This window comes from Lactuca virosa, chromosome 4, assembly GCF_052849685.1.
Source record: "Lactuca virosa cultivar CGN04683 chromosome 4, Lactuca_virosa_CGN04683_v6, whole genome shotgun sequence".
NCBI classification, from domain to species: Eukaryota; Viridiplantae; Streptophyta; class Magnoliopsida; order Asterales; family Asteraceae; genus Lactuca; species Lactuca virosa.
Genome location: NC_136429.1, coordinates 69151021 through 69165358, shown reverse-complemented (window position 1 = coordinate 69165358; position 14338 = coordinate 69151021). Strand labels below are relative to the sequence as shown.

Sequence of the window (14338 nt, the reverse complement as noted above, 5' to 3'; positions counted from 1 at the left end):
GTTCTTAATTCTTTTGTTTTATAACAAAGGTTTAAAATAGTGCAAAATGAATTTTAATATCTTTAACATTATGTTATTGAAATGTGTTATGAATTTAGGAGGATGGTTATACCTTAGATTTGGGTTTCTTTCAAACATGATTGATATTGCCTACTCTATAGACATGTCTCCAGGGAACTCCTCCCTTACTTTATTAGTCTAATACATAAAGCAGCATGTCAAGAGACCAATAAGGAAAGAAAACAAAAGGTTTAAATATTTAGAAATAAATTTGATTAATGATAACAGTTGTGATAGAAGAACTTGTCTCTTCCAATATGGTCTCGAATGTTTTTCCAACCTGTGAGACTAATTCTTGAGGATTTTAATTCCCATCGATATCAAACAGTGCATAGCTAAAGAGTATAAAAAGAAAATTTAAGGAGTACATCAGTAACAAGAAATTGTTAAATTAAATTATAATTTATTGGTTAAAAGTACATGAACTTCTTATAGGTGTTCCAAAACATCAAATTTGGTAAACAATTTGCACCTTGAATTAAGTCATTAACAGAGCAAACGCAAATTGATCATTATCTTTTTTTGTTTCTATGTTCAAGAATATAAACTAATATAACTTGAGCTCATAACTTATTTTCAAGATATGATGACATTTGCCTTTCTGGTGCTGGAAGGTATTTCGGTAATTATATCCCATTCAAGTATATAAATAGGAAGTAAATTTGAGTATTAATATGTTATAATGTTATTCCAGTGACGTTTCATAGCTCGTGAAGAGCTTTCCTTCTGTTGAAATGGTGTTTGGGAAGAGACAAAAATTTTCACTAACCCCCGAGAACTACTTGTTCAGAGTAAGCAATTATTCCAATATTTAGAAAATTAAATTCTTTAAACATCAATGGTGTCTGTTTGCTAAATATTCTGATGATTTTAACAATAATCTAACACAAAAAATTGGTTGTTAAGTTCATTGAGGACTTCAATTAAACAGTTGGTGTATGATCAGAGAATTGGTTGTTAACTTAGAAAGATAACATACAAATCATGAAAACCAGGAAAAAACTCAAGAACACAAATATAGGAAACGTATTCTAGCATAATAAACACCAAGATAGACAACAAATTCTAGCAAAATAATCAACGAGATAAGCAACAAATTCTAGCATAATAATACCTGAATACGTGAGCATTGACAAGTGAGAGAAGCGTAGAGACGGATTAACCTCATGATTTGTCAATTGCACACTAGCCATTGACATCTGGATCTTGCTTTCCATCTTAAGAAAGCACATTATCCATCAGCTATAAACAAACACTAGCTGGACCTAGATGAATTTTCATTGTCATATGCTTGACTTTCTGATCCCAAGAGCTGATCAATGATGACAAATCGATGCTTACAAAAACTTGATAGATCATTGTTGATCGATCTCGATGAATCGATAATCATGAATTGGGCGATTTATGGCCTCAAATATCGCAATCGAATGTGAACACGAACATTATCGATCTATAGGTCCGTAAATTCTTCACCGATAATCTGGATATGAAAGATTGTTGATTGGTAGCCGATGTTCATTATCGACGGACGTAGAGGTTGACCGATTGAGGGAGGATGGAGACGAGGGAAAGAGATACGGTGGAGATGTGTGAGAGAGAGAGAGAGATCAATCTGATAAGGAATGGTGATCTAGAGACGTATGTGTATGAGTCAATTTCTATAACCCTAAAATGCCCCTAACTCCATTTAATTCTGATGCCGCCGTCCCTTTATTTTTCCACTTATTTACCAAAATGTCACAATGCATCTTGACTATCCTTTTTTTTATCCAACGTTCCACTTTTAGTTCTCGGGAAACAGTTCTCAAATTATCATTCCTCTCTCTCTCTCTCTCTCTCTCTCTCTCTCTATATATATATATATATATATATATATATATATATATATAATTGCATTTGACATAAAAAATTTAACAAGTATTTTTTTCTTACAAAAGCTTTCCATGTCCATGATCGGTAGTTGGTCTGAACTCTGAAGTATGTAAATCACTTTCCTTGAACATGAACAGTATTTCGACCATATAGTGTACTATGATAATCAAATGAAACTAGTAACTTAAAGATTAAGGCAAACACCACAAGTCATTTTCTAGATCCATGTAAAAGAGTTATATTGGTTATAAGAATGATTAACCATGTTTCTATAATCTATACATATACTTACACCCCAAATGAATAAATATCCTTTGCTTAATATTCCAATATAACCAGTCTCAGGGCCCATTTTAGGTGTTTCAATATCCTATAGAATTCTACACCACAACCACTGTTAGATTCCACACCTCAACAAACATCGATGCCCATGAAAAACACATAACTTAGGATGCCTAGCAACATGAGAGTTCTTGCTTTGGATAACCTCATAATTTAGTACCAAATACTATTATTATATACAATATATAACACACACACACACACACACAAACACATGACATAACATCATGTTTACCTAGATTAAGAAAGCCGGATCAATCTCATCATCTCCATCCATATCAACCTCCTCCTCCTCCTCCACCTCATCATCATCACCATCATCAACAACCCATTCATACCAACCACCATCTTGAGGAGGCGCTTGTACCATGTGCAAAAAGTCTTGTAAATTCCCCCAAGCCAATTGCCTCGGAGGTTGAACCGGAAGCAAACTTGTACTAAGCGAACCACCATCTCCACTTGAAACACGCTGCATCATAACCTCAAATTCCCCACCATCATACCTCAGAGACACACCTTTAGATTCTTCACAAACCTCAACACAAAATGAAGGCGACAGTTTACGCCCTATCGCTTGCACATGAGCCACACTGTAATTAAAAAAAAAAAAAAAAAAAATTAATTTTTTTATTTATTTATTATAATATAAGAAGTAATTTTTACCGACCATATATAATATTTTCCATCAGCTGCCTGTTTCTGAACCCGGCCCAACAACTCAATTTGCAAAAACCCACCGATGCAAATCACAGGCTCTGGCAACTTGAACTTTTGTAACCGATTTTCCTGAGCCATTGGGAAGATTTGTGAAGTGTAAGTCCAAATAAACTTATCATCTGCACATTCTTGAGACTCCATAAAATCATGATTGATCTCATTCAAAGATCTCGGGTGTCCCATTCTAAAGCGCACATATTTGGATGAATATATAGGCGAATCAATTTGAAACAAAGCTTGAAATGGATGCAAGTATATTTCCGATATAACACAAAAGTTAGCTGATAAGTTATATATCAGTGTCTCGGGTTTATCCGGATCATCGCTTCCTTTACTTGACCAATAGGAATAATCCCTCTGGCGAATTTTGTCGCGTGGGTCCAATGTGTTCAAAATGCTTTCTTCCGGGTAGTTATCGGTGCTTGAAGCACTCACAGGATCAGCAATGCAATAACTTTGAGGAAATTTTGTGACAGCTTGAAATAAAGCAGCATATGCCAGGTCACCACTTGATGGATCATGAGTAATGCTAGCAAGCTGAGGGAATCTTTTCAGGCAAAGTTGCTTGTTAAGTCCATTGGAGATCACTGCAAAAAGAAATAAATTTTCAGGGTTTATGTGAAAATTGCAAAGTGTCATAATTGAATAAGAGTAAACTACAAATTTGGTCCCTGAGTTTTACTGAAAATTGCAAGTTCAGTCCAAATTATACTATATATAATTTATAAAGTCCTTATGAGCAGTGCCTTTTTCCACTTTATGAGTTTTGCCACAAATGTTTTACATTTTGGTAGATTTAGTCACTGCAACAAATGTTTTACACTTTGACAGATTTAGTCCCTGCAAACAAAGGTTTTACATTTTGGCAGATTAAGTCCCTGCAAAAAAAAAGGTTTTACATTTTGGCAGATTTAATCCCTGCAACAAAGGTTTTACATTTTGGCAGATTTAGTCCCTGCAATTTACTCCATGCAACAAAGGTTTTACATTTTGGCAAATCTAGTCCCTGCAATTATTTAGTTTACAGAAAAGGTCCCTATAAAGTTTCTGCGTCCCCTGCAAAGCGGGGAGAGAGCAATTTCTAGTTTTACATAAAATCGCAAGTTCAATCCGAAATTTGAAGTCATATTTTTATGGATCAGGGACCATATTCGTAAAGAAATGCAAACTTAAGGACGACATCGGGATGAATTCAGATTTTGGACTGAACTTGCAAATTTTGGTAAAGTACGGGGACCAAATTTGTAAAATAATTATTGTGGATTATGATACTGACCGAAGTTTTGCCAGTAGTGAGATACGGCAGATGCGCGAATGAGGTCGGCTGAGTCATCTAGACATGTCAGAATTTTGAGTGCCATGTCAGATTCGAGCCATTGAAAGAAGTCGATTTGATTATCCATTTATTTGTCGGAAATGAGAGTTCAATCATAAACCTGGAAAAGACAAACATATTATTAAATGTAATATAATATATATGCGACGTAACCTTAAAAACAAAACAGGAAATTTGAGATTCTCTTAACAAATCGGAATATATTTTTTCATAAAAGGGATTACAATTAAATAAACCTAGGTTGATGGAATAAAATTTTGTTTTAAAGTGTGATTTTCTACCTTGTTTGTAACATCTGTATACAGAATTAGAAATGATTATGATAGGAAACATTATAATTGTCAAGTTGTAGGGTAGTTAGAAAGACAAGAAATGATGGAAGTGAAAAGGAAAAAAATGATATTTTGGAGAAGATATTTGTGGGGAATTATGCAGAGGGTATTTTGGTAATGTTGGAGTGAAAAAGACAGCCCCTTTTGTTTGTTCTTCATACTAAACAAAAGATACACACACACACATAGAGAGAGAGAGAGAGAGAGAGAGATTTAATTTATTGATTCGGTATATTTTTTATAATATTGTTTAAGTGTTCAGAAGAGCTTAAATCCAACAGTATATGTTGACTATCATAAATCACAAGGTGATTTCGTGATGCTTTAGGAAACAAAATAAACACTAAAATGAATTATTTTTCTTTTATAAATGATATATTTGAAAGGGATATTCTTATCGCTACGGATGCAAGGCATGCTAAATACATAAAAGTACCTACTTTACCTTAATGTCAATATGTTTTATAAACCATGCCACCATGGAGTCATGGATATGCACAAGTGATCAAACAAATGCATGTATGGTACTATGGTATGTGATCATACAGACAGGAAAGGAAGGAAATAGGTCATACCTACTCTAATTTCATGTTTAGTGGATAAAAACCATGTTAGTCAACAAACAAAATGTACCATTATTCTGTAGCATTAGCTTTTAGTAGTGATGTATACAAGTTATTCTAACTTCAGTTATTCAGAATATGCGCCATTATTCTGCTGCCTCTACAATGTTATGCATCAACCATCCAAAAAAACTTAAGGATAATTTGGGGGTTCAATATCATAGGGTTTCACATCTCAGTTGTTGGTGTAATTGCTTAACAAGTCGGTTAATTTCACGAACATCCAATGATATTTTAAGAACAAGAACTATAGATGATTTAGAATGTCAAACAGGTTAAGTTTCAACTTCTAAATTGACGTAAATCGTGAAGCATCTAAAAAAGGATCTGCTAATTATCGCTACGATTCACACAAAATTGCATTTAGTTTTGATTCCACGACTGCTGCGCTTCAACATCACATTACCAGGGAACTTTAAGTTTCATAGACGATCGAAGACATTATCGCGGAATTTTACAGAAAAGGGAGACATACATTAACGAAAATAGAAAAATACATGTACGACAGATAGATTAAGTTGAAAAATAGAGATGTAAAAAGGAATAAACATTTACCCTTTGTCTTCTTTGGAATCGGAGCAAATCGATTGAAAAGGAACCCTAGAGAAGAAAATTGGTGATCGAATTGAAAGGGGCGGCTGTGGGATGGCGTTTGTGGGAGGTCTAGAAAACTCTGGTAATTTTCATTTATCAGAAAATCGCGTTTGTCATCATGACACGGTTTCATAAAACAAAAATACATCGCACATGGATTCATGCACAAGCCACGAGTTCATAAAAACAACAAAAATGACCTCTACCAAATTACAAAGGTTAATACCTTAAAAAGTCATTTTAACCCTAATGTTTTTTTTTTCCTTGAGAAATTACAAATTTAACCATTTTTTTAATTATTTTGTTGAAAATAGTAAAAAAAAAAAAAACGTTACAAAAATAACCATTAAAATCGCAGATGGATTAGAGCCATTTGCGATTTTGTCATTTGATCTGCAAATGTACAAACATTTAAAGCGTAGGTGTGCATTACGAGTTGTATGTTCGCAGATGGACGACCATATGCACTTTGCCCTTTTTCAGAATATAAATTCTTAAATATTTTTGGAACCCTCATTTTCGTTGATTTTTCTTTGGGTAAACTCTCTCAAGCCTTTCAAAGAAAATTATGAAAGTCAAACCTATCATTTTCGTAGTCAAAGTTATAAAAAAATAATAAAAAAATAAAAAAATCAACGCAAAATCGCAGATGAACTCGCTTCATCTGCGAATGTAGGTGAAGGGAGCGGGTATTTATACCCGAAAAACTCAAAAAAAAAAAAAAAACCTCAACAACAACAACAACTGCGAACGTACAACCCACACTGCACGCTTATGCTTTAAACGCTTGTACCTTCGCATATCAAATGCCAAATCGCAGATTGCTCTAATCCATCTGCGATTTTGATGGTTATTTTTGTAATGTTGGGTTTTTTTGGCTATTTTCTACAAAGTAATTAAGGAAAATGACTAAATTTGTAATTTTCTATTTTTTTGTTACTTATTTGCCATTAATTGTGTTGACTCCTTATGAAAAGTCAATGATATCCGTTGTCATCGGTTTAGCAATTAACCCTAACTCTTTACATATCGAAAGTCGTTATTTGCCCCAAAACCTCTCATTCACTCTTGGCGGTGTTCTTGCTCACACATCACCCGTCTTCTTCCCCATGGCTTCGTCTTCAACATCTTCTATCATCAAATCGGTTTATCGCACCAAGTGTGATTGTAGTGATCAACTGCAATACTCAGTTTCAAGAACCGATAAAAACTCAGGAAGAAAGTTCAAGGGATGTGCTAACTATAAGGTAAAAATAAGGGATTTTGTTTTCCCATTTTGTTATCTTTCAAAAGTTATTAAAAGAAGCTTTTATTGGTAGGGTACCAAAAAAGGGTGTAAATATTTCAAGTGGCTTGACACAGAGGAGTTGGAGTTTTATGCTAATGAAAGGGAACCCTATAACGAAACGGTCGCCAATGGTGTACTGTAGGTGATCATGTTGTTGAAGTTTGTTTTGGTGATGTTGGTGATTATTGGAGTAATTCTTATAATTGGCATTGTATTTTAATGCATTCCCCTAGGTTAAGACAGTTGTAATTTTTGTATTTTGGTAGGGTTAAGGCATTGTAGTAAAAGTAGTTGTTGTAAGGGTGTTGTAGGTTTGTTATTTTGGTTTGATGTAAGAACTAGTTTGTAACGTCCCAAAAATTATAAGGTAAAATTTTCATTTTTAATTCAACCATAAACACCATTTATCCTTTTCAATCATTCAAAAGTATAGCAGAGTAAAAATAGTTATCAGAGTACAATCCCAAAATCATAAAGTTATGGAAACATGGGTGGATGCGTTGTGATCAAGTCGGTCCCTTCCCTTTCGAACCGGAAGTACCTGAAACCATAAACATAAACCGTAAGCACAAAGCTTAATGAGTTCCTCAAAATACCACATATCATATATACATCAGTCCTTGCCCTACATCCATCGAGCCCCCACCCGATGTAACGTCCCAAAACTTAGAACCAAAAATTTTCGTTTTTATATAATATTGAAACATCAATCAAACTTGTTTATCGAAACCATAAAGAAAACACAGTGTAACCAAAGTCATTAAAAAGTACATCAGAGTCAAATAAGCGTAAAGTCACGGTGTGTGAAATGTGATCATCCCGAGCTCTTCCCCTTCGATTCAGAACTACATTGTAACATTCATAAAATGCTTAAAAATTTTAAACTTTTAAATGTACCCAAAACCCATCATTGTTTACAAATTGTTTTCAAAATAAGTTAAACATCAGAGAAATCCCAACATCATGAAACAAAACATGAGGAGGTGCACGATCACGCCTTCGCCTTCCCGCGATCCTCTGAAGTACCTGAAACATAATCCAAAACTGTAAGTCTGAAGCTTAGTGAGTTTCTCCTAAAATACCAATAATTAGCAAACAACACAAATATAATAACAACATGTAATTGGTCCACAGCTAACAGACTGGATTACCCCTGAGCCCACAACATAAGTCTGGTTTGCCCCATGGGACCACAACTTATGTCTGGCTTGCTCACCGGCCTGATCAGTCCTCAGACTGAATACCACTAAGCCCTCGGTACGAGTCTAACATGCCTTTCCCGACCCTCAGCTCATATCTGGAATGCTCATGAGCCCTCAGTATGAGTCTGGCATGCCCTCCCCGGCCCTCAACTCATAACTGGTATGCTCCAGGGTTTGTTGGCTACAACACATAGCAGTACAACCTCAACCCAACCCACACCATATGTCGACATATAACAGATAATATCATATACAAATAAACAAACAGTATCACAGGTAGTCCTATTGATCTACCGAACTAGCATATCAAAACTAGCATGCATATATATTATATATTCCATACTCAGCATATCAACAATATCAGGTTATCAAACCAATGGGCCGGCCTTGGTGCCTTCGACCCGAAAGTACAATGAGGAAGACTCACCTCACAAAGTCGAACCACACTGAAAACCTCCTACTGCCGGCTCACGAAAAATCCCAAACTATCACACAAAACAACATCCAATTAACAATTGGATTACCAACCTTGACTAATGCTCCATACTTAGGGTAAATGTCCACTTTACCCATTCCCTAATTGGGCCAAGACCCAAGCCCAATTCTTGATCCCAAAAAGCCCCAGATTACTTAAAGGCCCATAATTGGCCCAATTTTCCAAATTGGGCCCAAAATCCTTATTGGGCCTTATCCTAAGGTCCAACACTCCATAAAGCCCAAAACACTCTTACTCAGATAGTCCAATAAGGGCCCAAACATTCAAGCCCAAAAGGTGGCCCCAACACTTGAAGCCCAAAATCTAAAGCCCACAGAAGGCGTACGCGGGGCGTACCCCTTCGATATGTTGGGCGTACACCGAGCCTCGCCTTGACCCTCTCGCAGTGGTTAACCGAGTACACGGGGTGTACCCTCGCAGACCCAAAAGTCCATTAAGTGCTTAATCGCTTAAGCACTTAAGCCCATACTACAGATCCATGGTCCAAATGCACCTTAGAGTCATAAAGTCTCCAACGTTATGAGTTTAGACGTCTAAAAAGTCCTTAATACATGGTCTTAATCCATTAAGACCCTTCTAACAAATGCATGGGACACTTCTATCCATTGGGACCTCATTTTTATAATTAAGGACCCCTCAAAGGGTCTGAAAGGATGAATCAAAACATCTAGAACATGTCATGCTCAAGATGGAGCATTTGGGACCAAAAGAAGCATAAAAAGGACCCAACAATAGATCTATTAAATAAACCATAAATGTATGAACTTTATACCTTTAGATGATGGAGAAGGAAGCCAAACTCCCAGATCCAACCTTGCTTCAAGCTTCCAAGCTTCTTGATGCACTTCCCTTTCCTTTAAGTCACCAAGAACACACCAAAAAGCACACACTTGAGCTCACAAGACACTATTCAAAGATTAGGGTTTGCAAAAGATGTTCCAAGGGAGTGGAGTCTGAAAGGTGGAAAGGAAATGAGCCAACATGTTGCTTAAATACCCTTCAAACCCTAAAATTTAGGGTTTCCCTATGATGTGAGTACGCCTAACATACGTGAGTGTACGCCCTGCATACTAGGGCGCGCCCTAGTACGCTCAACGTACACACATGTACGCTCAGCGTACTCCTCGAGCTCAATTTACCAAAATGCCACTAGGGCTTCTAGGCAAAATTCCCGGACTTATGGATTAAATTGACTTATAATATAACCCAAGGGATGAAATAGGAAATACCTGAAACCCGGGATGTTACATACATGAAACATAAACTGAAAATCGTAAGCATGAAGCTTAGTGAGTTCCCCAAAATACTGCATACCATACATATCTGCCAGCTCAAGGTTGTGTCGGGTCTATTTCGCCCCCGGGTCTATTTCACCCCCGAGTCTATTTCAATTAATGTGTCGGATCAAGGTTGTACCGGGTCTATTTCACCCCCAGGTCTACTTCACTCCCGAGTCTATTTCAACTCATATGTCAGCACAAGGTTGTACTGGGTGTATTTCACCCCACATACATATATCAAACAGGCACACAGGCATATGTACATACAGCAAGAGTCACAAAGACTACAAGCACATAAAATCCTAGTGTCCTACAATATAATGAGCAAACTCACCTCAGTCTGTTGTCAGTCAAACAGATGCTCGGATGTTGAACCAGAGAATCCTCACGCTAACCAATCAAATAAAACCCTAATTAATAATTGGGCCATAGACCATATCTGAGAATCTAATTCATTAGTCCCAATACCCATGGTAAAAGACCATTTTACCCTTCCCTCACTTGGCCCAATAACCGAGGCCCAAACCCAATGACAGTAAAGCGCAATAGTGGCCCAATTCCTAAAGGACACCGAAAGCCCCATATAGGCCCAAAGCCTATCAATGGCCCAAAGTCATAAAACTAGTGGCCTAACAAGGCCCAAAAACCCAACATCGCGTCTCACGTCGTGACCAATCCTTGGTCACGTCGTGAGAATCACCCGTTCTGATTCCAAAGACTCGTTCCTAACTTAGACAACTCAACAAGGGACGGGTTTCACATGCTCACGTCGTGAGACCTCATGTCTCACGTCGTAAGAACGGTATGAAGCCAAAACCAACATTTCAACATTCGTAATCCGTTCAAAATTCAATTTCAACACTTACAGAAGATAAAGGGGACCCTAATGGTCCATAAAAATGATTGCTTTATGGACATGCATGCACCATGCATGTCCCCCCACCATTTTAGGTCAAAAGTAGAAATATGGCCTCAAGTTCTCATGCATGCTTTTAATACACCACCAACTTCCAGATCTGGATGATATGATACTCAAAAGACCATTTGAAGCCATAAAGTGGCTAAGTTTATGGATCTTCTTCACTCCAACAAGTTATAACTTAAGGAAATGGGACCAAAAAACCTAGATTTTGCCATGAAATGAAATGAAGTTTGAATCTTGGTACTTACAAAGGGTCCAACAAGAAAAGAGCTGATGATAATGATGCTTCCTTGAAACTTCCACCACAATGATACTTCTTTCTCTTCTTTTCCTCTTCTTTAAGCAAGCAAAACACCAAGAATGATCAAGGATTTCAAAGAGGGCCGAAATTAGGGTTTTCAGGAGGCTTGGAGGGTGAGAGAGGTTGAGGATGTGCAACCCTAGCCTCTCATGCCTTTAAATACCCAAAACATCAGGGTTTTGAGTCATCAGGTCCTTCTCACATTGTAAGACTCCAAAAAGATGCAGTCAGTTATTCAACTAATACTCACGACGTGACCATCATATCTCACGTCGTGACCCCCTCCAAAAGCTATAATTCAAGGAATTAAGTACCTCAAGGATCTGGATGTTACACCCGGCATTGGTCCTCCCCCGGTATTCATCAAGCCCCGCCCAATCTCCATTAGGCCCCGCTTGGTACAGATTTGTTAGTAACATGCGATGGGCCCCGCCCAAGACACTCATCAGGCCCCGCCCGGTATACATACAAACACATGCAAGAGTCACACAAACAACTAGCATACTAATAATAATAATACATGGGTCGGCATTGGTGCCTTCGACTCGCCAAACACTGTGAGGAGACTCACCTCAAACTGAGTTAACCAAAATACGCGCGTTGTTGCTACCAGATTCCTCGCACTGAACACAACCAAATTATCCCTAATTAATAACTAAGGCGATTTCCATAATCCGAGGTCCAATTCATTTTTTATCATTCTAATGGGTAAAAGACCATTTTACCCTTCCTATATCTGACCCAACAACTCATGGCCCAACTCCCCAAAATGCCCAAGGCCCAAAAGGCCCTAGAAGAGTTTCTCAGGAGTACGCCCCATGTACCAAACTCGTATGCCCTGCGTACTTCTCACCGATGCATATCGTACAAGTCGCCACAACAAGAAAAATGGAAAATCATGCATTACATTGAGTGTACGCATAAGTATGCCCAACATACTCACCAAATGACCAAAACTCGCTATAAGCACTTAATGCTTAATGCCAACACGTACAAACTCGTATCTAACCTCAAAATAAGGTCTTAATCCATAATGTTGGAAACTTTACTCCTTTACATGTCTTAATGGGACCCAATACCCATTTTTATCCATCTAAGTCCAAAATATGAACACCAACTCTTGCATGGTACATCAAAACCTATCAAGTTGACATTTTTATGCACTAACAACATCAGAAATGTTAAGATCTAACATTCTAAGCTCCTGGAGTAGCTCATACTCACAAGGATGACTCAAGGGACCCTAATATCCTGAAAACAAAACCCTAGATTAGATCTAACACATTTAGTCATTAAGATAGAAGCTTTATACCTTTAGATGCTATCAAAATTGATGAAGACTCTAGATCTAGGAGCTCCACTCCAACCAATGCTTGAACACCAACCTCCTTCTTCCTCAAGGTGTACAAAAGCACCAATAGTTTACCACCAAAGATCAAGAACACTCAAGAACAAGCTAGGGTTTCGATTTTTGGGTTAGAGGGGATGGAGGCTGAATATAAGGAGGGTTGGAAATGAGTTAAGGTCTTTAAATAGGGTCCAAGACCCTAAATTAGGGTTTGCATTTGACTAGAGTATGCCCAACATACTCCAGGTCCACCTATGCCTAACGTACTCCAAGGAGTTCCGCGATCATCTCAACCTAGTATGCCCGACGTACTCCATGTATGCCCAGCGTACTCTGCTTGGCCCAAAACCCTCATAACTTCAAACAGTCATAACTTCTTCGATCCAACTCCATTTTCGACGATATTTATATCTACGGAAAGGTATTGAGGAGCTCTATAACCCTATTTAATTACTTTTTACTTAAAACACCTAGAACAAAAATCCTTAATTCAATAAAAGGCCTGAAGCATCACTTATACCATTATGCCTTTGGGCTCCAAAGAACAAATTGAACTCTTGGATCACATAATCAACATTACCCACTTCCAAATGGGTCTAAACCTCTCTTTCCCCAAATCTCAAAGCCTTCTGATACTTGATATTCGGGTCACAGTCCTGCATCATGAAACAAATCGAAACAGGGTGTTACATAGTTGGTTAATTATTGGTTTCAAATTGTAATGTTTATCTAAAATTATCTTGATGGTAATCCAATGCTATTTATGACCCATGTGATTCAATATTGCATTATAGTGATCCATTGCAATGACAATGTAGTTATGGTAATGTACTAAAACTTGTGTAAGCAGGTAAAGGACATTAACCGGAATGACAATTAACTTATGGTAAGTCAAATGACAAGTAAAGGCAACGTACTCTAAATACTTGAATTCTTAATAACATAAAATGGGGTATTACAATTAGAACCAAACATCCAATCGCCCAACAATCTTACAAATGGCCATTAACTACCAATGATTAAAAAAGGTCTAACTGAATACTATATGTTGATATACAATTGGATGGTTGTTACGAAAAGCTGATGCAATGTTAACAAAAAGGGAAATCAAAATACATATTGCCCATGATACCCCCTATTAAATACTCCTACTCCAAATTAACGTGTTTCTCGATACTAGAACCCCCTCCATCCTTATCATAAACTGCTTTCTTCATCTTGATCTTCAAAATTCTCTCAGAAATCTTCCTTTTCCTAGGCCTCCCAACAACTTGTGTTTCTTCAATGTATTCATCATCCCCATCAGTTTCCTCATAATCTTCACTAACCCAAGCATTAGCATCTAAATCTTGTATAGCAACTTCCCCTTGCGCTGATGGCACAAGTTCAGGTATCACATCCCCTTCTAAGTTTGCTTCCAAGTGATCTTCAATTTCATTAACATCGTCACCCTGTAACACATGATATAGTTAATTAACCCTTTTTAAATCACATATTAATTATAATAAATTTAAAGTAAAGGTTATCATATCGGTTCCAAGTTATCTTCAATCTCATTAACATCCCCTTCTAAGTCTGCTTCCAAGTGATCTTCAATCTCATTAACATCTACATCATGTATCGTA

General features: G+C 37.2%; 1 protein-coding gene across 1 annotated transcript; it reads right to left on the bottom strand.

The window, feature by feature from the left end:
• Positions 1–2343: 2343 nt before the first annotated feature.
• LOC145105270 (F-box protein At4g00755-like) lies at positions 2344–5987 on the bottom strand. Its single transcript, XM_079042398.1, has 4 exons — positions 5838–5987; positions 4268–4427; positions 2942–3578; positions 2344–2864 (listed from the first exon to the last, which is right to left on the bottom strand). The coding sequence occupies exons 2-4, from the start codon at positions 4392–4394 to the stop codon at positions 2510–2512; spliced, it is 1119 nt and encodes a 372-aa protein (XP_078898524.1). The 5' UTR covers positions 4395–4427; positions 5838–5987; the 3' UTR covers positions 2344–2509.
• Between the last annotated feature and the right edge of the window lie 8351 nt (positions 5988–14338).

What these genes read in the sequence shown, in the direction of transcription:
- LOC145105270 (XM_079042398.1), bottom strand. Translation starts at nt 4,394, where the DNA reads ATGGATAATCAAATCGACTTCTTTCAATGGCTCGAATCTGACATGGCA. An exon ending in TCACTACTGGCAAAACTTCG is followed by an intron (nt 3,579 to 4,267) that starts GTCAGTATCATA and finishes TTCTTTTTGCAG; the next exon opens with TGATCTCCAATGGACTTAAC. An exon ending in GATGGAAAATATTATATATG is followed by an intron (nt 2,865 to 2,941) that starts GTCGGTAAAAAT and finishes TTTTAATTACAG; the next exon opens with TGTGGCTCATGTGCAAGCGA.